Source organism: Theropithecus gelada, chromosome 9, assembly GCF_003255815.1.
Source record: "Theropithecus gelada isolate Dixy chromosome 9, Tgel_1.0, whole genome shotgun sequence".
Classification (NCBI taxonomy): domain Eukaryota; kingdom Metazoa; phylum Chordata; class Mammalia; order Primates; family Cercopithecidae; genus Theropithecus; species Theropithecus gelada.
This window is the reverse complement of record NC_037677.1, coordinates 61,834,747-61,860,190: the sequence shown is the minus strand read 5'-3', so window position 1 is coordinate 61,860,190 and position 25,444 is coordinate 61,834,747. Positions and strand designations below refer to the sequence as shown.

At 40.9% G+C, this 25,444-nt stretch overlaps 1 protein-coding gene across 3 annotated transcripts in view; it reads right to left on the bottom strand.

The window, feature by feature from the left end:
• Positions 1–25,444, bottom strand: part of ASCC1 (activating signal cointegrator 1 complex subunit 1) — a 116,711-nt gene that overhangs the window by 20,332 nt on the left and 70,935 nt on the right. For all 3 annotated transcript variants that reach the window (XM_025395767.1, XM_025395768.1, XM_025395769.1), the window contains exons 8-9: positions 16,678–16,802; positions 11,667–11,752 (exon numbers count right to left, since the gene is read on the bottom strand). In XM_025395767.1, coding sequence (XP_025251552.1) covers positions 11,667–11,752; positions 16,678–16,802 — 211 coding nt within the window. The remainder of the gene's footprint in view (positions 1–11,666; positions 11,753–16,677; positions 16,803–25,444) is intronic.

The following is a 25,444-nucleotide window of genomic DNA, read 5'->3' as shown; positions in this document are numbered from 1 at the left end:
TGTTAGATCTTCTCACTTACTATCCTGAATGTCTTGTTCTCTTTCTGTAATTTTTATCTCTGTCTATGCATCATTCTAGATAATTTCTCCTGATGTTCTGGTTCACTATTTCCCTCTTCAGCTATGTTTTATTTGCTGCTAAACCCATACATTGAGCTCTTTATTTCAGTTATTGCCTTTTACAGTTCTAGCATTTCTATTTGGTTCTTTTTCAGAACTGTTATATTGGTTTTTCTTTTTAATAGTTCCCAATTCTCTAATAAAAATTTTAAGCTTGCCAGCCAGACACAGTGACTCACGCCTATAATCCTAGCACTTGGGAGGCCAAGGAAGGAGGATCACTTAAGCCCAGAAGTTCGAAACCAGTCTGGGCAACATAGTTAAGACCTCATCTCCGTATTTTAATTTTTTTATTTTCTGAGATGGAGTCTCACTCTGTTGCCCAGGCTGGAGTGCAGTGGTATGATCTCAGGTCACTGCAACCTCCACCTCCCAGTTTCAAGCGATTCTCCTGCCTCAGCCTCCCAAAGCGCTGGGATTACAGGCGTGAGCCACCATGTTTGGCTTTTTAAATTTTAAGAATTAAAAAACAAATTTAAGCTTGGCTTTGATTTCTTCGAACACAGTAAGCATAGTTGTTTTTAGTACAAGTCTGATAACTCTAGTATATCATATATTTATGAGTTTTATAAGTCTGTTTGCTTATTGTGACTGGTTTCCTCTTATGTCTAATCACCTTTGACTGTGTACTGGTCACTTTTGGAGAAAAAGTTCCCTGGAGGAATATTTTTAGACAGAGGACGATGGTACCCTCTTCCAGAGATTTCTGTTTGCTACTGCCATATGCCTGGGAGCACTACCAGTTCAGAGCCTTTTTCATCCAAATTCAAGACCTTAGGGTCTACTTCCTTCTTTTAGAACCCTAATAGTTAATTTTTGCACTGATTGAGAACCCTCTTTGTCATATTTTCCCCTCACATTTTCTCTTTGCCATTTGCCAGAGATTTCCTTGACTCTTTCTTCCAATCTTTGATTGAATATATGTGTATGTGAGTGCATATATGTAATCTCCAAGGACTCTCTCATTCTCTAATTGATCCTTTTAAATAACATTTTTACTTTCCAAATGATTCTTCAGAAAGTTGTATTTTGTTTCACTAACAATTATCTACTTCACATGATTGTCAAGAATAATGTAATTGCTTTCAATGCTATATGTAAACGCTATTATAAAATATTAGTATGGCCAACTGAACTGTAGTTTGTATGTTAGCATTAAAAGCCTGGAGAAGAAGTGACATCTGCTAGTGATTTTACTTAAACAATATTAAAATGTCCAGTCATAGAAATATAACTAAGTAAAAAAGGCACAAGAGCCATGGTGAAAATCAAGGGACAATAACTTTATCCTAAATTCCATTTGCTGTTATATATCCTGCTATAATAGTGCAATGAGACATTCAGCAATAGACAATCAAGGAAAGACTTTCTGAGAAATTTGAGTTTTGAGAAAAAAATCTAAAGAAGAGCCAAGTGACAAAGAAATAATTTTCAAAAACAGTACATAATATGGCTGAATATTGAACTGAATAATAAAACTGGATAATAAAAAGACACAATGTTTTCTTCCTCAAATGAAATAATATACTTTCTGGCTGGGCATGGTGGCTCACGCCTATAATCCCAACATTTTGGGAGGCCAAGGCGGGTGGATTACCTGAGGTCAGAAGTTCGAGACCAGCCTGACCAACATGGTGAAACTCCGTCTCTACTAAAAATACAAAATTAGCCGGTCATGGTGGTGTACGACTGTAGTCCCAGCTACTCGGGATGCTGAGGCAGGAGAATTGCTTAAACCTAGGAGGCAGAGGCTGCGGTGGGCCAAGATCGCACCATTGCACTCCAGCCTGGGCAACAAGAGCAAAACTCCATCTCAAAAAAAAAAAAAAGAAAAGAAAAAGAAAGAAATAATACACTTTCTAAATGCTAGTCTTCCTTTGCAAGCATTAGTATCTTTTTTAAAAAGCTACAAGACTTCTAGTTTACAGTCTAGCATAAAGGAGTTTGGAAGTCGCCACTCCATCCTAACAAGTGAAAAGCTGAACAAACTAAAACCTTGACAACTCTTCATAGGTCTATCAGAGAGGTGAGGTTGGGGACAAACTGCTGCCCCCAAAACTGGAGATACACACAGGTAGATACAGAGAATCACAATGGAGCAGAAACCCACAGGAGAAACCTCCAGAGAGTGGAGAAACCTAACTGTAATTGACAAACTGCTACAGGCTGTGTGGACAAGTCTAAAAAGAAACTCCAGGGAACCAACTCACCAAAGGTTTTTGTAGTTTTACCTCCAGGAGCTCTACTTGGCCTCCTGCTTCCAGCAGGGGGAGGAATAAAAGAACCATTCTGAAATACACCAGACCACTTTGTTCCTAACAAAGCCTGCCCTCAGGAGAAACTATTTTACCAGAGCCTAACCTGCTGGGGTTTTATGAAAGCTTAACATACCTAGGAGAAGGATGATACCCAACTCCAGCCCCCTCTAGCCATCCACAGTGGGGAAGAGAAATATCCAGCCCTAGTGGGCACTAACCTTCCATGTGCAGGAACCCCACCTCAGCTCCCTCCAGCCTTCCACATAGGGGCCCCTCTAACCATCCTGTCCCACCTAACGAGGGTGATGAGAAGCACAGGTGACATTCACAGTCCAGTGGCACAAGCTCACCAAAAGACTAAGACCTAATCACAGAATTACAGAACACTTCCCCTCCCTCCAACCTCACCATCACACCACAAAAGGCCTTTTTACAGGAGTCCCTTTCACCCAGTATATCATGTTCAGATTCAACAAAAAATTACAAGACATAGTAAAGGGCAAAAAAACACAATTTGAAGACACAGGGCAAACATCAGAACCAGAGTCAGAAATGACAGGGATATTGGAATTATCAGACCAGGAACAACTATGACTCCAATGGATAAAGGAGACAACATGCAAGGACAGATGGATAATGTAGGCAGAGAGATGGAAATTCTAAGAAAGAATCAAAGAGAAATGCTAGTGACTAAAAGCACTGTAACAACTGGGCACAGCGGCTCACGCCTGTAATCCCAGCACTTTGGAAGGCCGAGGCAGGCGGATCACCTGAGGTCAGGAGTTCAAGACCAGCCTGACCAACGTGGTGAAACCCCATCTCTACAAAAATACAGAAATTAGCCAGATATGATTGTGGGTTCCTGTAATCCCAGCTACTCGGGAGGCTGAGGCGGGAGAATCGCCTGAACCCAGGAGGCGGAGGTTGCAGTGAGCCGAGATTGTGCCACTGTATTCTAGCCTGGGCGACAGAGTGAGATTCCATCTCAAAATAAATAAATAAGTAAATAAATAAATAATAAAAATACTGTAACAAAAATAAAGAATGTCTTTGATGGGCTCACTAGCAGACTGGACATGGCTGAGAAAGAATCTCTGAGCTTGAGGATATGATAACAGAAACTTCCCAAACTGAAAAGCAGAGAACAAAGACTGAAAAAACACAACAGCATATCCAAGAACTGTGGTACAACTACAAAAGATGTAAGGTATACACGATGCAAATACCAGAAGAAGAAGAAAAAAAGGAATGGAAACAATATTTGAAGGAATAAAGACTGAGAATTTCCCCAAATTAATGTTAGATTCCAAACCACAGATCTAGGAAGCTCAGAGAGTACCAAGCAGAATAAACGCCAAAAAAAAAACCCAAAAAAAAAAACAAAACAAAACTGTACCTAGGCATATCATAGTTACACTTCTGAAAATCAAAGATAGAGAAAAAATTATGAAAGGAGCCAAAGGGAAAAAACAAATACCTTTCCTATATAGAAGCAAAGATAAGAATTACATTTGACTTTTCCTCAGAAACCACGCAATCAAGAAGAGAGTGGAGTGAAATACTGTTGAGAGAAAGAAACTCTATCAACCTAGAATTCTGAACCCTGTGCAATTATCCTTCAAAAAATGAGGGAGAAACAAGTATAAGAGATATGCTAAGAAAGGAGAGAAAAAGAAATTATATATAATATTCAAATAAAACAAAAAAAAAGGCAGAAAAAGGGTGGGAGGCAAAACGAGAAACAAAGAACAAGGGCAATAAGTAGAAAACAGTAACATATATAATAAACACTAATCCAATTATATTAATCAATAATCACTTTAAACATCAATGGTCTAAATACACCAATTAAGAGACAGAGAGTGTTAGATTTAAAAAAAAAAAAAAAAGCACCCAAACAATATATTGTCTACAAGAGACCGACTTTTTATTTATTTATTTATTTTGAGACAGGGTCTCACTCTGTCACCCAGGCTGGAGTGCAATGGTGCAGTCATAGCTCACTGTAGCCTCAACCTCCCAGGCACAAGTGATCCTCTCACCTCAGCCTCCAAAGTAGCTGGGACTACAGGCATGCACCACCATGCCCAGCTAATTTTTAAAATTTTTTGTAGAGACAGGGTCCCACTGTGTTGCTTATGCTGGTCTTGAACTCCTGGGCTCAAGTGATCCTCCCACCTGGGCCTCCCAAAGTGCTGGGACTACAGGCATGAGCCATTGTACACAGCCAAGAGACTCGATTTAAATATAAAGACACACAGAGATGAAAAATAAAGGGATGTCCCAGCATAGATGGGTTCTTTAAAAAAAAAAGAAAGAAAAGAAAAAGTAAATAAAGGGATGAAGAAAGATATGCCATTCTAACACTAACTGAAAGAAAGTTGAGTAGCTATATTAATTTCAGATGGAGCAAACTTTAGAGCAAGGAAAGTTATTATGAATAAAAGGGAGCAATACATAATGATAAAAAGATCAACTGTCCAAGAAGACCTAACAATCCTTAACACATACGTGCCTAAAAACAGTGTCAAAATACATGAGGTAAAAGTTGACAGAAGCAAGAAGAAACAATGAACTCACTATTATAGTTGGAGACTTTAACCCCCATATATCAGAAATGGATGGATCCAGAAGGCATAAAACCAGTGAGGATATAGTGGAACTCAACAGCACTACCAACTGACTGGATATAATTGACATCTATAGAATATTTCATCCAACAACAGCAGATTACATGTTCTTCTCAGGCTCACAGGAAACAATGACGAAGACAGATCACATTCTGGGCCACAAAATACTGCTGTAATAAGTTTAAAAGAATAGTATCACACAGTGTCTGCTCTCAGGCCACAGTGAAATTAAACTTGAAAGTAATAACAAAGATAGCAGGAAAATCCCAAAATAGGTGGAAATTAAACTACACACTTCAGCCAGGTGCAGTGGCTCACGTCTGTAAACCCAGCACTTTGGAAGGCCAAGGTGGGCGAATCACAAGGTCCAGAGTTCGAGACCATCCTGATGGGGTGAAACCCCATCTCTACTAAAAATACAAAAATTAGCTGGGTGTGGTGGCACGCGCTTGTAATCTCAGCTACTTGGAAGGCTGAGCCATGAGAATTGCTTGAACCTAGGGGGGTGGAGGTTGCAGTGAGCAAAAATCATGCCACTGCACTCCAGCCAGGGCGATAGAACCACTCGGTCTCCAAAAAAAAAAAACAAAAAAAAAAAAACACACAAACACACACACTTCTTACCAACACATGGGTCAAAAAGACCTTAGCTACCACACCCTTAGCTGGTTTCTCTTAGCTGTGTGTGGTAGCTCACTCCTATAATCCCAACATTGTGTAAGGCTGAGGTGGGGGGATTGCTTGAACCCAGGAGTTAGAGAACAGCCTGGATAACATAGTGAAACCCCATCTTTACAAAACAATTTAAAAGAAAAATTAGCCAGGCATGACAGTGCATGCCTGTAGTCTCAGTCACTTGGGAGGCTGAGGTGGAAGGATTATTTGAGTCCATAAGTTCCAGGCTGCAATGAGCTATGATTGTGCCACTGCACTCCACTCTGGGTGACAGAGCAATGGCGCCTTATACCTAAAGAAATTAAAAATTGACTTTTAAAAAAGACACCTCAAGAGAAATTTAAAACAGTTTAAGCTAAATGAAAATGAAGATACAACTTATCAAAATGTGTAGGATACATCAAAAGCAGTGCTTAGAGGGAAATTTATAGCATTTAGTGCGTATGTTAGAAAAGAAAAATCAATAATCTAAGCTTCTACCTTAGTAAACTAGAAAAGTAAGAGCAAATTAAATCCAAATTAAGCAGAATAAAAGAAATAATTTAAAAAATCAGAGCAGAGGCCAGGCGCGGTGGCTAACGCCTGTAATCCCAGCACTTCGGGAGGCCGAGGCGGGCGGATCACAAGGTCAGGAGATCAAGACCATCCTGGCTAACATGGTGAAACCTTGTCTCTACTAAAAATACAAAAAAGCCTGTAATCCCAGCACTTTGGGAGGCTGAGACGGGCGGATCACGAGGTCAGGAGATCGAGACCATCCTGGCTAACACAGTGAAACCCCGTCTCTACTAAAAAAAATACAAAAAACTAGCAGGGCGTGGCGGCGTCCGCCTGTAGTCCCAGCTGCTGGGGAGGCTGAGGCAGGAGAAGAATGGCGTGAACCCAGGAGGCGGAGCTTGTAGTGAGCCAAGATCGCGCCACTGCACTCCAGCCTGGGTAACAAAGCGAGACTCCATCTCAAAAAAAAAAAAGAATCGGAGCAGAAATGAATATAACTGAAAAGAGGAACTCAATAGAGAAAATCGGAGTGAATCCTAATGTAAATGATGGTCAGTGTGGCCTATTGATTTTAAAGATGCACGAATCTGGTGTCAGATGCCAAAAGTGGGGGAGGCTGTGCGTGTGCAGCGATTTGGAACACTGTATACTTTCTGCTCAATTTTGCTGTGAACCTAAAAAAATAAAGTTCATGAAATTTTTAAAAAAGTGACCACATAGTTCTAAATCTCACATCTCTTCTGTCCTCTAGAAAAAAAAAAATTGAATTTATCTTTTCAACACTCTTCTAATACTTCAAAACAAAATATTCATTCAAAACAAGCCTCTCCCCTGAGAGTGTTTAAGAAGTTAATTGTGCTTTTGTTCCCTTAGGACAGACTGACTAAAGAGTCTCCCGGGAGGGGCATGGGAGGCAGACTCTACTCTTTGACCTTGGTAGTAGTCAACACTGTTCATTTTATGACTACTTGTTCAACAGTAAATGTATGTCTCATGTACATATATATATATTTCAGCAAAAAAGAATAAACAGTATTTTTAAAAGCTTCCTTCATAAAAATGTCTCTAAGTAAAGCAAACTAAATAAAGATCTCATTTAAATTTATTCATTCTAATTGTCCTTTTAAAGGCTCTAAAGAACAGAGATGGGACAAAACCAAAACTGAATGAAATACGTGGGTGACTCAGTCACATCTTTCAAGAAAAGTCTCAGTGAGGCTAGAGATTTAAAACATTTTCAGGGGAAAGTATTTAAAATTAATACAGTCAGTTTAATACTGCCAGTCTCTTCTTTCTCTAAATTTAAAGATTCTTATATATAAAATAGAAAAGGTACAAATTCATTTCCCTTTTACATGGCTTATATTTTCCAGGATTTTTAAGTGTCTAAAGATAATGCACTTTTACACTATCCTCTGACTTTAGACCTATAGTACTTTCCATTCTTTCCCAAATATATCACTGTGCCTTTATTTGTACCATACCACCTTCTCTGATGAGTACAATCTAGGGCTCTAATGCCTCCTCTTCACTCTGCAGTCAGAAGCTATGCTTTTGAACCCCTGGTTCAATCTGCTGACAGCACAATCTTGGAACACTGATTCTATTGCTTAAGACCCCAAACAGACTGTCATTACCTCTCTCCCTAGAAGCTGGCAGTTAATGACCATTTTACTTCTAGCTAGTGAGGGAGCAGTTACTTCCAGGCAGTGTGTCTTTAGGTCAGTATGATTTCTCCAATTATAAATTTATCACTGCCTAAGGCTATACAAACAGCACCTTTTTTTTTTTTGCTATCTCTTAGATTAGAAATGGATACTCTCTGAGGGGGCACCATCCCATTAATTTGGCCTAAGTCTTCCTCACTCATGCATCCTCCTTTTGGAGCTATCTGGCACTTTTCCGTAAAAAAACACCATAACCAAATATGTTTGTTCCTTTTCAGGTTTGAATAACACAGGAGAATGATTCTAGTTGTCAATTCTTAATTCAAAGTCTTTCTTAGGGAAAGACTTTCTTATTTTAACTAGGAATAACCAGACACTAGTATATTACAGCTGCAACAACTCTCAAAAAAGCTGTACGAAAGAAAAATGTGGCTTCCATCTGCATTAGTCATTAAAGATTTCTTTTTTTCTTATTAAGGCACCCAGAACACATATTATACCAAGCCAAAAGAACCAATTTTCTTCATGGAGTAGAATAGCAATTGGCTGTTACTCATTAAATTCTTACAGCAATGAGCAATGACTTTCTTTCTTGTTTTGTTTCTCTTTGAATAGTAGATGAAGTTGATTTTTTTTCTAAGGCTGCCTCCCATCACCAGCATTCCTGATCCTTGGCCTATGTAGCTGTTAATATGCTGCACACGTACGCCTGGGCTCCTTAACAACCAATGCAGTTAACCTTTCTGTTTACTCCAAGTCAGTTCCTATCTTGTTAGTGAAATTGATTTTTTTCTTTCTAAACATAATAATTTCATATTGTACAAAAACTATACATATATGTGTGTGTGTATATATATATACACACATATATATATATGAAGTCCACTGGTTTTCTAAATCCTGTTTTTATTTTAAGGGCAGGGCCATAGAGTCTCATGTTTTAATTGAGAAAGACATGTCCATTCATGGTAATGTCAAAAGGTGGGTGGACTACGGCTACTTCACAAACACTTAATTGCCTCTGTGTTGGGGGTGGGAGGTAACTGTTGGAGCCCACAATTTACTTTTATTTTAAAAAGTAGTTAATTCTCTTGATTGAACACAGGTGAAAGATTATTTTTCTGGAACTAGTGATTAAAGAGTAAATATTAGATACTATACTAAAGGATATGTCATCATAACTATCTGTGGTCAAAGGCACTTGTCCGTAACTCACTCCATGGTTTCTACATTCTAATTGTCTATTAACTAGCTGTACCCCTCAAGGACTGGAAGCTCCTAGAAGGCAGGCATCGTATCACAAAGACTGTTTCATCTTTAGGGCACATAGTCTGGCAGATGGTATACAGTCAGTAAGTATTTCGGTTAGTGTTGATATCATGTTCAATACAAGAATCTAATTATTAACTAGCTACGGTTTTAGACTAATTGGCACACTCACTGCCCCACCATTTATGAAACAAACTTTAAATGGCCATTATCCCAGTTCAGGCAGATAGACCCAACTTCAAATACCTAATGTTCTCTACCTAAACACTGGGCATCTTTATGGGAGGCAGCAGAACACAATGCTCAATTTGTGAGTTTTGAGTCTTTCTGTTCTGATTCAGACTCTGCTACTAACTAGCAGTACCTCTGGCAAGTCACTTTACCTTAGTAGATTTTTTTTTTTTTTTTTGAGGTGGAGTCTAGCTCTGTTGCCCAGGCTGGAGTGCAGTGGCCCGATCTTGGCTCACTGCAACCTCTGCCTCCCGGATTCATGCAATTCCCCTGCCTCAGCCTCCTGAGTAGTTGGGATTACAGGTGCCCACCACCATGCCCGGCTAATTTTTGTATTCTTAGTAGAGATGAGGTTTCACTGTGTTGGCCAGGCTGCTCTTGAACTCCTGACCTTGTGATCCACCCGCCTTGGCCTCCCAAAGTGCTGGGATTACAAGCGTGGGCCACCGCGCCCAGCCCTACCTTAGTAGATTTTGTGTCAGAGATTAAAGTGGGGAATTGGACTAAATGGTCTCCAAGAACCTAGCTAGGTCCAGGTCTAAAAGTGATTTGGCTTGAATTAATAAGGGTATTACTGATATAGCAAGTCCTTGTCAACACCAGAGGGAGCTACGTTCATATCATCACTGGGGTGGTTCAGAAGATTTCAGGAAAAAGCATAGTTAAATGGAAAACTTACTTCCCAGAATGAGAGAAATTCTATACCAAGGTAAGAGCTCCACACTGCTCATACAGCCACCCAACAGGCTCTCTGCCATCACCCCACTCTTATAGATGTCAAAGCACCTCACACCTGACTTGTACCGACACACAAGGCTTCAGTTTTAACTCCAGAAAACCCAGTTGGCTTTGAGCCATTCCTAAAGATTTCTTTCCCCATTCAGTCTATTTTCTTTCTTAACCAAATTAACAATAACAAAAAGCAAAGTAATTCATTGTGATACTGGAAAATCCCCAAAGAAGGGAGATAAAGGAGGAGAAAGATTCATATCACACCGAAGCTGTAGCCTGGAAAAAACAGTCAAGTTAACTACAACTGAATTCATTAGCAGCCTGCCACTCAAACCCAGAGCTACCTCAAAAACAAGAAAACTACTCAAAAAGAGAAAATATATCAAGGAAAGGAAGGGCTCGGCATAGCTCTGCAATGCGGGTGCGGGAATGCCTGTCTGAGTCGATGGCTGGCACTGCCCTATTGGGCTCCTTGGTAAGCAGTCACAGCTGTTGAAGAGTGATGTCATTAATTAAGGCAATGGGGCCACATTAGGCATTTGGCAAAAAAAAACTGTAAAGCGACAAGATAAGGGAATGGAGGGTGAGATAGGGAAGAAAAAGTAAAAGCATTTCTAAAGCTAAAGCTTATTCTGATGTTATTATATACTCCCTCCTCCATCTCAGCAAAACACCCAAAGCCTTGAAAATGACCTAAACCCTTACAGAGCAAGTGAAAAGAAGAATTGAAAACCTCTCCATTAGTATCAACTTATGTTTCTCTTTGTCCAGAGGAACAATGGCATGTTAACCTGATAGAGGAGGCATAAATCACGAAAATTACAGAAGGGTAGTCTGCTGGAGAAAGATAAATGTAATCTTGAAGAACCCCTTTACTTTCATTTCATAGATTAATTCAACACTCAGAAAGGCAAAGCTTCTACAGTCAAAAATGGACCATCTACTTTTTAGGACATAGGCTGTTTCTAAGTAAAAATGGATTATAAAGCCAGTACAGAGATTGACTTTGTGGGTAAAGAGAAAAATCTACTAAACAAGACAAATAATTATTTTCCACTTTAAAAAATACAAGCTCAAACCTCTAGAGGTAAGTACAGAGTAAAACTTCGGTTGAAATCAACTTATTTCTATGAATCCAAGTAGTTGGAATACCTAAGGATTTTTTTTTTTTTTTTTTGCTAAGTGTTTCTTATATCACTAATTTCAGGCAGGGTGCAGAGGCTCACACCTGTAATTCCAGCACTTTGAGAGACAGAGGTGGTAGGATCACTTGAGCTCAGGAGGTCAAGGCTCCAGTGAGCCGTGTTTGCACCACTGCACTCCAGCCTTAGCAACAGAGCGAGACAGTCTCAGATAAATAAACAAACAAACCACCAATTTCAAATACTCTAGAAGTGCCAAAACCTTAAGGGGACCATCTACTTTTCCTCTCTTTCCCTTTAGATAATTAAAAAAAACAAGTATGAGAAAAAGTATGAAGTAGTATGAAAAAATATACTCTATTGTTAAAAGGAGAACTATTCCTTTTCCTCCTTTATTTAGGACATGTGCCAAAGGATTTCCAAGTCACTCTGCTTCATACTGACCTTTAAAATATTTCGGCCATCAAATGATTCTCTTTCCTTGAAGATATATTTGCCATCCGCTGTGTAGAGATTGTACCTGCCTTCAGCTGTAAATATTCCAAAGATAATGTTAGAAGCTCAGATTGGTTGGTTGTTTTCTCTTGGACTTCTATAGGTACATAGGTACAACTAGCAAAATTTTCATGTACTACCTGGAAAGTGGCATAATGCAGAGGAAAAATGTCAGGCCATGAATCAAGAGACCTGGCTTCTAGTCTCAGTTCTGTCAACGATTCATTCAATATACATTTATTCATTAATCTATTCATTTGACATTCTCCAGGCACTCACTATATATTCCTAATTATACAACTAGCTACATTATTAGGCAAATTACGTCTCCATTGTGGACCTTAGTTCCTCACTGACAAAGTGAGAGGTAGGACTAAGTGATCTTCAAAGGTTCCTTACATTCTATAGATCCAAGAAAAGTGGCATATAATTTTAAATATGTAAAAACACACAAGGGTTCACACATTAGCTAGTCAAAACTGCTGGCACTCATGCTCTGGGTTGATTTAAGGACTTCCCCCAAAGGAAAAAGAGCCCTTTAGTTGCAATCAAAGGTATCCTGACAGACATTCTACACAGAAATGCAGCAAATCTATGACCTTAGCCTAAACCAAGCTGTGCTCTAGCTTCTTGAGTTAATTTAGGTTGCATATCTCAAAAGACATCCTTAAAGGTTGGCAACAAAAAGAATATCAAAGGAGAGGGAAACAGGAAAGAAAAGAAATGTAACATCATTTCATGTCCTTTTCAAGTAAAAATTCAATACAGGAGAGTCCAGAGCACAAAAAATTCAAAGCATCCTCAAGAATTAACTCAGAATATTTTCTGAAATATTAATCATTTCCTACCCACTGACAGACCTTCAAAAATACTTATTTCCACCTTTAAGTACATTATTTTACTTACATAAGTAAGGAGAGTACTAGGCCAGAATTGATCAAATATATCTAGAGTTTTAAAAACTCCATGAACAGAATACATAATACATTTCAGCTAGCCCACTGGAGTTGCACATGCGTAACTATGGAACTATTTCTCTAAAGAGAAGAATGCTCTTAATCAAAGATCCCAATGCCATGCATGTTTCACAACTTAAAATTAGGAGAAAGGGAATGTGTGAAGTTGCAAAAGAACAACAAATACATTAATACTAAATAAATATCAAAAGTGGAAACAACATAAATGTTCAACAATTGATGAATGGATACATAAAATATGGCATATCCATACAATGGAATATTATTCGGCCATAAAAAAATGAAGCACCAGGCATGGTGGCTCACGTCTGTAATCCCAACACTTTGGGAGGCTGAGGTAGAAGGATCACTTGATCCCAGGAGTTTGGAACCAACCTGAGCAATATAGTGAGACCTTGTCACTACAAAAAAAAAAAAGGTTAGGCCAGGTGTGGTGGATCACGCCTGTAATCCCAGCACTTTGGAAGGCCGGGGCAGGTGGATTACCTTAGGTCAGGAGTTGGAGACCAGCCTGATCAACATGGTGAAACCCCATCTCTACTAAAAATGCAAAAATTAGCCGGGCATGGTGGCGCACGCCTGTAATCCCAGCTACTCGGGAGGCCGAGGCAAGAGAATCGCCTGAACCTGGGGAGGCAGAGGTTGCAGTGAGCCAAGACTGCCCCATTGTACTCCAGCCTGGGCAACAAGACTGAAACTCCATCTTGGGAAAAAAAGAAGAAAAAGTTTAAAAATTAGCTGGGTGTAGTGGCATGCGCCTGTAGTCGCAACTACTCTGGAGGCTGAGGTGGGAGAATCATTTGAGTGTGGGAGGTGGAGGTTGCAGAGAGCCAAGATCACTCTACTACACTCCAGCCTGGGCAACAGAGACCTTGTCTCAAAAAAAAAAAAAAAACCCACACAGAAAACAAAAAAGGAATGAAGTACTGCTATATTATAACATGGATGAGCCTTGAAAATATTATGCTACGTGAAAGCAGCCAGCCTCAAAAGATCACATACTGCATGATTCTGTTTATATGAAATGTCCAAAACAGACAGCTCTATAGAGACATAAAGTAGGCAGGTGGTGCCTAAGGCTTGGTGGAGGTCAGGGGAGGGCAGAGTAAGAGGGGTAGGAAGAAATGGAAAGTGACTGCCAATGGGTATGGGGTTTCATTTTAGGGTAATGAAAATGTTCTAGAACTGATTGTGGTGATGGCTATACAACTTTAACCAGACTAAAAACCACTAAATTATATATATATATATATATATCAAGAGAGCAAATTGTATAGTATGTGAATTATATCTCAATAAAGCGATTATATTTTGAAAATCTGCAAACAGAGGGATAACTAGACTGTGAACACACAACACTCTCTTATATAAAGCTCTAGTGCTAACTGAATATAAACCTGGATCCACACAACTTAGAATATACAGATTCCTACATATATGAACTCTTTCTGTGTTAAGAGATTAGTTAATAATGGACCATGATGTAGTTTTAAGAGCTCTGAACAAATATTTAAAGACTAAGACAAATGGAAAATGTACTGATAGCTAACAAATGTCTAATTAAATACTGTCTATACCTGCAACACCCAAAACAGAGGCCCCTATCCAGATGTGGCTCTATAAATTTTAATTAAAATTAAAAATAAAAGTTCACTTTCACAGTCTCACTAGCCACCTTTCAAGTGCTCAGTAACCACATGTGTCTAGTGGCTACCATATTGGACATTACAGATACAGAATACTTCAATCATCACAGACAGTTTTCTTAATACCATATGTCTTCTGAAACAATAAATTTAGGGTATACTCCAGAGTTCTGAAACTCTGCCATTACATAGTAATGTTAAAATGCACATCACCTCAGGGAATTCTCAATTTGTTTTCCAAAATTAAAATATACTGTCCAGAATAAAACAAACAACACAAACCTAGTTATATGTTTCTACTGGACAAGCTACATTATAATACATAGATACCTAAAATAGTCCTACTTTCTATAGTACTACTCCCCGAAGGAAAGAAATATGCTCAACTTGGCCGGGCACAGTGGCTCATGCTTGTAATCCCACCACTTTGAGAGGCCAAGGCAGGTAGATCACGAGGTCAGGAGTTCAAGACCAGCCTGGCCAAGATGGTGAAACCCTGTCTCTACTAAAAATACAAAACTTAGCTGGGCGCGGTGGCAGGCGCCTGTAATCCCAGCTACTCAGGAGGCTGAGGCAGAAGAACTGCTTGAACCCAGGGGGCAGAGGTTGCAGTGAGCCGAGATCGCGCCACTGTACTCCAGCCTGGGCGACACAGCGAGATTCCATCTCAAAAAAAAAAAGTATATATATTATATATATATATAATATATATATTTTATATATATATACACACATACACATATACATACACACACACACTCAACTGGAACAAGTTCAAAGTTTTGGATTATTCTATCACCTACCCAAACAAGAATATATAGGCTTTGACTGAGTTACTTGAAGCTCTTTTAATCTCAGTGTTCTCAAAAGTAAAATAGAGATTTATTCATAAGTCTTAAATAAAATTCAATATGATATCACAAAATAGTAACATTTTAGAACTAATAACTAGATAGCTATATATTTCTTGGTCCTACCATGGCTCTAACCAAACTGGGTTAATATCAAATGATTTCCAGTTGGGATCTTTGGTACATATCTGAGAGAAATTAAAAGACGTACCTTAACTAAAAGGGACACACAAATTGTCCTAACTAAAAACCTACAAATAGTCAATGGTTCAAGTCCTGATGGAGTTCTCTTCTCCTCTAGATTTTTTTCTTTTTTTTTTTTTTGAGAAAGAGTCTTGCTCTGTCGCCAGGCTGGAGTGCAGTGGTGCGATCTTGGCTCACTGTAACCTCCGCCTCCCAGGTTCAAGCGATTGTCCTGCCTCAACCTCCCAAGTAGCTGGGATCACAGGCATGTGTCACCACACCCAGCTAATTTTTGTATTTTTAGTAGAGATGGGGTTTCACCTTGTTGGCCAGGCTGGTTTTGAACTCCTGAACTCAAGTGATCCACCCACCTCAGCCTTCCAAAGTCCTGGGATTACAGGCATGATCCACCGTGCCTGGACCCCACCTAGATTTTCTAAAACCAAGGTCGGGCCCAAGAAAGGAAATGAAACCAGAATATGTGATCTTGGTGCTAGTGTATTTTGAACCACGAATCTTGGAAGGAAGAGTTTCATATGGCTTGAATGTGTGACTCCTGATCAGATGCTGAAGGTACTAGAGAAGCTTTCACTTTGGAGATACGGACAGGCAGAAAAGAAAACTTCTTTTTGAAATAAACACCTATCCCAAATCAAGAATTAAAACAAGGCATTTTTATAAAAAGGCTCAGAGTCCATGAAGAAAAACATTATTATTTTAACACAAGGTTTCTCAACCTCTGTGCTACGACATTTTGGGAAGAATAATTCTTTGTCGTGGGCGACCATCCCACGCATTGTAGAGTGTTAGACAGCACCCACTAGGTGCCAGCAGCAACCCATCTCCAAATCCCTAACTATGATAACCAAAAATGTCTCCAGACAATGCCAAATGTTAGCTGGGGGCAAAATCACCCCCAGTTGAGAAACACTGACTTAACATTTACTTTTACTAGCTCACCTTCCTTTCTCTCTTTAAAAAAAAAAAAAATAGCCACCAAGTATTACATGCGACATACTTATGCCAAAAACTTATTCATTGTTTATATAAAATTTACTGAAGCGTCCTATATTTTTATTTGCTAAATATGGGCAATCCTATGTGTGACAGAAATAAAAGATCTGGAAGCCACAGTCCCATGCTATATATGTTCTTGCCCACCTCTACTATGCTCATCAGAATAAGCTAAGAGGTCTAAAAAGAAGTATATCAGAGATTCTTTGATAGCCCATTCTGTGTAAACCTCAGAGATGCCACAAGGCCACTGATCACAAACTGTGCTACAGTTCTCTGGGGGACTTACCATTGGGGTCTTTCCTGAATAGTGTATTCATAACTGTAGCATGCAGTTTTACACTATTCCACTCTTTCACTATTAGTCCAGATGCCTGAAAACGTTCCAGCACTCGATCAACTAATTCTTGCAGCCTGGAGAAATTGGAGAAAAGTAGTGCAGAAATCTTAGTAAACTTCCGAACATGCGATTACTAATTCAACAATGTTTATGGAGCCTCTGCTCTGTGCTCATCACTATACAAAGCCCTGCATCACGAGAGGAAGAAGAGACTCATCTCCCACCATCAGGGAGCTAAAGCTCAGTCTTGTTTGCTTAACAGATAGTAGAAATAAATGATGGCAATATATTACGGTGAGTGTGAAGGGAGTGATCAGCTCTACATGGAGAGGGCCAGGTTTCCACAGGAGGTTTAGACATAGTCTGGAACGATCATTAAAAGATTTGCAAATAACACCAGGGAAGAAGGGGCACTTCAAGTAGAAGAATAAATAGCATATGCAAAGATGCCAAGGCATGGAAAATCACAGCATATTCAAAAAACTGTCAACTATTTACAGTACAGCTATGACAGAGAGTGAGAGAAAAGGGACAATGGAGATGAGCTAAGTCTATAAGTAGTGGTCAGATTAGGGAAGCCACAGAAAGACTTTCAAAAGGGAATAATGTGGTCTGATGTCCATTTTTGAAAGCTGACTCAATAGCAGAGTGGGAAAGGCTTTAGAAGAGGAACAGCTACAGAAGTCAGTCAGCTAGGTGGCTATTTCAACAGTCAACATCACCATGATGTATCAGGCACTGTTCTAAGCACTTTTTATCTGTTAAATCATTTAATCCTTATAACCAATTATTATCCCTATTTACCAATACAGAAGCCAAGGCACAGAGAAGCTACAAAACTTGACCAAGTGCACAAAACTAAGTGACAAAAACTAAGTAGCAAATCCAAAATTAGAAGAGGCCAGGTGCAGTGGCTCATGCCTGTGATCCCAGCACTTTGGGAGGCTGAGGCAGGCAGATCACTTGAGGTCAGGAGTCCGAGACCAGCCTGGCCAACATGGTGAAACCCCGTCTCTACTAAAATACAAAAATTAGCTGGGCGTGGTGGCACATGCTTGTAATCCCAGTTGCCTGGGAGACTGAAGCAGGAGGATTGCTTGAATCCAGGAGGTAGAGGTTGCAGTGAGCCGAGACTGTGCCACCACACTTCAGCCTGCGTGACAGAGTGAGACTCCACCTCAAAACAAAACAAAAAAGAAAAACAAAATTAGAATGTATGCAGTCTGGCTTCAGAGTCCATATTCCTAAGGACTGTACTATAAAGGGGGAAATGGGGACAGGCATGGTGGCTCGCACCTGTAATCCCAGAACTTTAGGAAGCTGAGGTGCAAGGATTGCTTGGGGCAGGGGTCTGAGACCAGCCTAGACAATATAGTGAGACTGTGTCTCTACAAAACATTTTTAAAAATTACCCACCAGGCCGGGCGCGGTGGCTCAAGCCTGTAATCCCAGCACTTTGGGAGGCCGAGACGGGCGGATCACGAGGTCAGGAGATCGAGACCATCCTGGCTAACACGGTGAAACCCCGTCTCTACTTAAAAATACAAAAAAACTAGCCGGGCACGGTGGCGGGCGCCTGTAGTCCCAGCTACTCGGGAGGCTGAGGCAGGAGAATGGCGGGAACCTGGGAGGCGGAGCTTGCAGTGAGCTGAGATCCGGCCACTGCACTCCAGCCTGGGCGACAGAGCCAGACTCCGTCTCAAAAAAAAAAAAAAAAAAAAAAATTACCCACCCATGGTGGCATGTGCCTACAGTCCTAGCTACCAGGAGGCTGAAGCAAGAGGACTGCTTGAGCCCAGGAGTTTAAGCCTGCATTAAGCCATGATTGCACCACTGCACTCCAGCCTGGGCGACAGAGCAAGATCCCATCTGTAAAATAAAGGGGGTGAGGAGGGGATGATAAACCAAGCTTGTCCAACCCGTGGCCTAGGACGGCTTTGAATACGGCCCAAAAGAAGTTCGTAAACTTTCTTAAAACATTATAAGTTTTTTTGTGTGATTTTTTTTTTTTAGCTCATCAGCTATCATTAGTGTTAGTGTATTTTATGTGTGTCCCAACACAATTCCTTCTTCTTCCAATGTGGCCCAGGGAAACCAAAAGTTTGGACACCCTGACTAAACTATGGTGGGGCTGTGAGAACTGAGACAAGGGAATGGGTTCACAAGAGCTATGTGAGAGAGAAGCTGGTGCCCATTCGGATCTGGCTGTGTTAAGGGAGAGGAAGTGGTTGAGAATGACTCCCAAGTGTTGCCTAAAATGACCAGGTGGCTCACTAACCAAGGTGGGAGGCTGTGGGGAAGCAACTGCTTATTGTTCTGCTGTGTCATCTCGGGGAGGAGGTTAATACTGTGCAGGATTTTGCACATGTGGCACGGGATGCAAGTAGGGCATGTCCAGGAAAAGAGATGGAAATACAGGCCTGGAGCCCAGGAAAAAATCTAGGCAAATGACAGATTGGGAGTTGTCAGTGTAGCAACAGTAGTTAAAAGCATGAGATAGATGCTTTTAACATGGCGAAACCCCATCTCTACTAAAAATACAAAACTTAGCTGGGTTATTGGCATGTGCATGGTGGCTCACACCTGTCATCCCAGCACTTTGGGAGGCCAAAGAGGGAAGATCACTTGAGGCCAGGAGTTCAAGACCCATTTGAGCAATATAGCAATACCTCGTCTCTACAAAAAATTTTTTAAAAATCAACTGGGCATGGTGGCATGCACTTGTAGTCCCAGCAACTCAGGAGGCTGAGGCAGAAGGATAGCTTGACCCCAGGAGTTCAAGGCTGCAGTGAGCTGTGATTGTACCACTGCACTCCAGCCTGGGCAGCAGAGTGAGATCATGTCTCTTAAAAAAAAGAAAAACAAGGCTGGGCACGGTGGCTCAAGCCTGTAATTCCAGCACTTTGGGAGGCCGAGCCGGGCGGATCACAAGGTCAGGAGATCGAGACCACGGTGAAACCCCGTCTCTACTAAAAAAAAATGCAAAAAATTAGCCGGGCGCGGTGGCGGGCACCTGTAGTCCCAGCTACTCAGGAGGCTAAGGCAGGAGAACAGCGTGAACCCGGGAGGCGGAGCTTACAGTGAGCCGAGATCTTGCCAGTGCACTCCAGCCTGGGCAACAGAGGGAGACCCCGTCTCAAAAAAAAAAAGAAAAGAAAAACAACAACAACAAAAAACAACCCTCAGTTTCCCATGGCCTTCCAAGTAAGAGTCCAATCCTGCCTGACCCATGGGGCCTTCATAGCTTGGCTCCAGCCTGCCTTTCTGTTTCATCGCTGCCCTTCCCTTTCTACAGATTTTCTCCAGTCCTTGAATGGATTGCGTTCTTTGATACTGAATCTCTCAATTACTTAGGACAAACATCCTTTTAGAATCACCTTCACTTCTTTGACTCCCTTATACCAGGGAATCTCACTTCACCACTTCCAGTGCCACTGTCCCAGCCACCTGGGAATCGGCAAAGACAACCGATAAGGATGAGGAAATAAGAGCAGGAAGACTTCAGAGACGCTGAAATGGGAATTACAACAGGGAAAAAAGGAATAACCGTACAGTACAATACTCGAGAAAAGAAAAAAAGCAAAACTATGCCTCCTTGTTTCTCACAATTAGAGCCCTCTATCAGAGCAGTTTTGCTGGCACACTGGGGATAGAAATCTTGTGACGGAGGACCAAGGGAGGAGCCAGAGAGGAGGGAAGGCAGGAAGCGCACATTACTCTGTCCAGAAACTTGAAAGGAAGGAGAGAAACGAATACCTGGCGAATCTGAAGATAGGAGTTGAGTGAGGGCTGTGTGTGTTTTCAATGAGGAGAAAACGTTGAAAATGCTTACTGACAAGAAATTATCCAACAGAGAAAGAAAAGGAAACCAGGCAATAGGGTAAATGGACAGAACAAGACCTCAAAGGATGGTGTGGTCATAGGTGATAGGAACACAGCAGTGAACAAAACAAGCCCCACTCTTGTGGGGCTCTCATTCTGGTAGGAGGAATGAACAAACACACACGCGCACCTCGGGGTGCCATGTGCCTTGAAGGAGGTGAAACGGCAGAGAGGGAGTAGAGTGTGATCTCACTCTGCTGACCATAGTGCAGCTAACATAGGTGCACTATGTTAGGTAGAGTGATTAGGAAGGGTCTCCCTGATAAAATGACATTTGACAGAGACCTGAGGGAAAAGCATTCTAGAGAGAGGAAAGAGCAAATACACATATCTGAGATAGGCATATGCACAGGAGGACTGAGGAACACAAAGGATGCCAGTAGTGAAACTTCAGTGAAATTAGAAAGAGAGAAGTGACGAGGTCAGAGCGATGTGACCAGGTTACCTGAAGCTCTCAGGCCCGTGGAAGGACTTTAGTAGTTACAGAGTGAGGTGGGAGCTTTTGGAGGGTGTTTAGCAGAAGACTGACATCATCTGGCTGCTGTGTGGAGGACAGATAGCAGTGGAGGCAGGATAGAAGCAGGAAGGCAGCTAGGAGGCTGTGGCAATCACGCAGGTGGCTGGGACAGTGGCACTGGAAGTGGTGAGAAGTGAGATTCCCTGGTATAAGGGAGTCAAAGAAGTGAAGGTGATTCTAAAAGAATTTTTGTCCTGAGTAATTGAGAGATTGAATGTCAAAGAACACAATCCATTCAAGGACTGGAGAAAATCTGTAGAAAGGGAAGGGCAGGCTGAAGCCAAGCTATGAAGGCCCCATGGGTCAGGCAGGATTGGACTCTTATTTGGTAGGCCATAGGAAACCGACGGTTGGTTTTTGCTGTTGTTCTTGTTTTTCTTTTTTTAAGAGACATGATCTCACTCTGCTGCCCAGGCTAGAGTGCAGTGGCACAATCACAGCTCACTGCAGCCTTGAACTCCTGGGGTCAAGCTATCCTCCTGCCTCAGCCTCCCAAGTTGTTGGGACTACAAGCGCATGCCACCATGCCCAGCTAATTTTTTTTAAAAACTTTTTGTAGAGACGGGGTATCGCTATATTGCTCAAGCGGGTCTTGAACTCCTGGCCTCAAGCAATCTTCCTTCTTTGGCCTTCCAAAGTGCTGGGACGACAGGTGTGAGCCACCATGCCAGGTCATCAATGACAGTTTTTGAGAAGCAAGAAACAGGCCAGGCGCAGTGGCTCACACCTGTAATCCCAGCACTTTGGGAGGCCGAGGTGTGTGGATCACAAGGTCAGGAGTTTGAGACCAGCCTGGCCAACATGGTGAAACCCCATCTCTACTAAAGATACAAAAAATTAGCTGGGTGCGGTGGTGCATGCCTGTAATCCCAGCTACTTGGGAGGCTGAGGCAGGAGAATAGCTTGAACATGGGAGGTCAAGGTTGCAGTGAGCCAAGATTGCGCCACTGCACTCCAGCCTGGGTGACAGGGCGAGACTCCATCTCAAAAAAAAAAAAAAAAAAAAGGCAAGAAGCATAAGGAAAAACAAAAAAAAAACCCTGAAAGCCTGGAAACCAGTTAAGAGAGATGTTGTGCTTCCTTATATACTTATCTTAATCTTTTTCCCCAATTACAAAAATAATACAAGCTCATTATAGAATACATGCAAAGTACCAAAAAGCATAAAAAGGAAAACATAACCTCACCATGCACAGATAAACACTTAACCTTTTTGTGTTAAGTATATATCTATAGATGGTTACCTAATCAGAAAAAATTTTCAGGTAAACTAGTTTTAAAAGTTTCTGATTAACACCATCGCAGAAACATAATATTTCTTCTTCCATTTATTTATTTATTTATTTATTTATTTATTTATTTATTTATTTTTGGAGACAGGGTCTCACTCTCTCGCCTAGACTAGAGTATAGTGGCACGATTTTGGCTCACTGCAACCCTCTGCCTTCCAGGCTCAAGCGAGCCTCCTGCCTCAGTCTCCCAAGTAGCTGGGATTACAGGTGTGCGTCACTACCACCTGGCTAATTTTTGTATTTTTAGTAGAGCAGGGTTTTGCCATGTTGCCCAGGCTGGTCTCAAACTCTTGACCTCAAATGATCCACCTGCTTCGGCCTCCCAAAGTGTTGGGATTACAGGTGTGAGCCACTGCGCCTGGCTGAACCATAATATTTCTAAATATAACTTAGGTCTGAATATAACCATGCACCACAAATTGCACCTCAGTTACAAATCACAACAGAATAATTCCTCACTTTCCCCCTTCTTCTCTTAAAGAAAAAAAGTAGACAGGGAGTTCAGCTACATAAAACTGAACATGAAACACGAAGCATGAAATACTGGCGTAAGTAAACTAAACAGACCACATGAAAGAAATCAAGTTTCCACCTTTGTCTTTCTGGAAAACTAGGATTTCTGACAATTTACAGACTCAAAACTTTGAAGGGACTAATGTCCTTTAAAAAGTTCTAGTGTAACCTGCTCTTTTTACGCAGGAGGAAATGATGCAGAGAGGTTGGGTTGCTCAGTCAGTGACAGAGGAACCAGAATCCAAGTCTACAGGCAGCCTGTGCTGTTTTCTTTCTCTATGTCTTTTTTTTTTTTTTTTTTGAGACAGAGTCACTCTGTCAACTAGGCTGGAGTGCAGTGGCGCAGTCTTGGTTCACTGCAACCTCTGCCTCCCGAGCAGCTGGGATTACAGACACTCGCCACCATACCCAGCTAATTTTTGTGTTTTTAGCAGAGATGGGTTTCGCCATGTTGGCCAGGTTGATCCCCTGACCTCAGGTGATCCGCCCGCCTCGGCCTCCCAAAGTGCTGGGATTACAGGTGTGAGCCACCACTCCCGACTTGTTCTGTTTTCAATTCACTGTGCACTCCATGAAGACTGGCTCTTTGTCTTATTCACTGTTCTATCTCTGCACCTAAACTAATGCCTAATTGGCACATAATCAGTGCTCAACAGTCTTCATATGCATTCATGAATGAATTCACAGATAGCAAATATTTTGGAATTCTATTAAGAGAGCTTAAGGGTACTTGGACATAATCACTAAATTTCAGGTTGACAATGTGTCACTTTTTTTTTTTAGATAGTCTCACTCTGTTGCCCAGGCTGGAGTACAGTGGCACAATCTTGGCTCACCACAACCTCCACCCCCCCAGTTCAAGTGATTCTCCTGCCTCAGCCTCCCGAGTAGCTGGGACTACAGGTGCCTGCCACCACTCCCGGCTAATTTTTTGTATTTTTTAGTAGAGATGGGGTTTCACCGTGTTAGCCAGGATGATCTCCTGACCTTGTGATCCGCCCACCTCGGCCTCCCAAAGTACTGGGATTACAGGCATGAGCCACCGCACCCGGCCATTTCTAACTTCATTGATCAATTCTTACTTGATTGATCCTTTCCTGTTTATGAATAAGTCACAAAGTTTCTCTATGCCTTTGCTTCCTAATAAGTAAATTAAAAATAACATAGGGTTGCTATGAAAAAAGGAATGAATTATTCTTAAGCAGCTTTATCACTTAGTGCTTTGGATTTGAAAACAGAAGCCAGTTATTAATGCATTAAATCTAAGCTCTTAGTTTAAAGGCCTGTAAATGCTACAAAGCTCAAGCATTCCAGGACCATCTTTACAGATAAGGAGTTTGTGCTGCAGAATGATCACTGACTGCCTAGAAAGTGCAAATTTCAGGCTTTTGTGTGGACTTTTCCTCCCAATTTAATTCAGCTCCATCCAATTAATGCTTCCTGAGTGCTCACTGTGTACAGACATTATCCTAGTGACTACAAGAATAAAAACTAAGCAAAGACGGTCTTTGTTATTAACAGATCTACAATCTACCAAGATAAATTTTTTGTTAGTTTTATATGAGACTATAAAGTAGATTTTGGTAATGACATAAGCAATACAGAGTGTTTGGGTAATTTAAAATTTGAAGAGATTGTAGCGGGGTTAGGACCAGAATAGGTTACAAGGAGGATGGGCTTAGGATAAGAAGCTAACTGCACTCAATGCGTTTTTATATATCAGTTGAATGAATAAATAACAAACGTTCTTTGAACATCTATGTCATGCATTATGAAAGGCAGCTGAATAACGCATACTCCCTGCCCCCAAAAATCTTACAGTCTATTTAAGAGAAAGAAAAAAGGATGGCAAGCAGAAAGAGAAATAGCATTTGGACAAAAGAGGAGTAATATAAGGGAAATTTCAGTCACAAGAAACAGTATTAACAAAGACACAAAGGATCATCCACCAATAATGAAGCAGGCTGGGGCCCAGGGCAGGGACTAGATAGTGGGAGATAAAGCTGAAGTACAAAGATGGTGTCATACTGGAAAATCTTGAATGCTAGACTGAGGATTATGAATTCAAAAGATGATGAGAAATGAAAGATTTTTAAGCAAAGTCCTATGGTACACAAGCTATTGCTTAGACTGATGCAGTAGTATTTCATAATATCTATATTCACTAACATAAAAGTAACGTCTAGGTTATATTTCACAAGAAAAGAACTGCAGAAATACATGTGTAATGTGATTAATTTACGTAAAATTATATGCATAGACAATGACTCTCAGTATTTGCTCTGGGGAAGAAAACTCAAGAGTCAGAGGAGGGGGAAAAGGAACTGTTTAATTTTCACTTCACCCATCTGTAAGATTTTATTTTTATAGGCAAAAACAATGTAAAAAGAAGCTTGGCTATGAAAGGAAAATGGCAAACTATGTATAGTGATGCTGGGCTGCTGCACCATTGTGGAATTTAATGCACACATAATTACCTCTCTCATCTTTTCACCAAACATCTCAAAAGAGT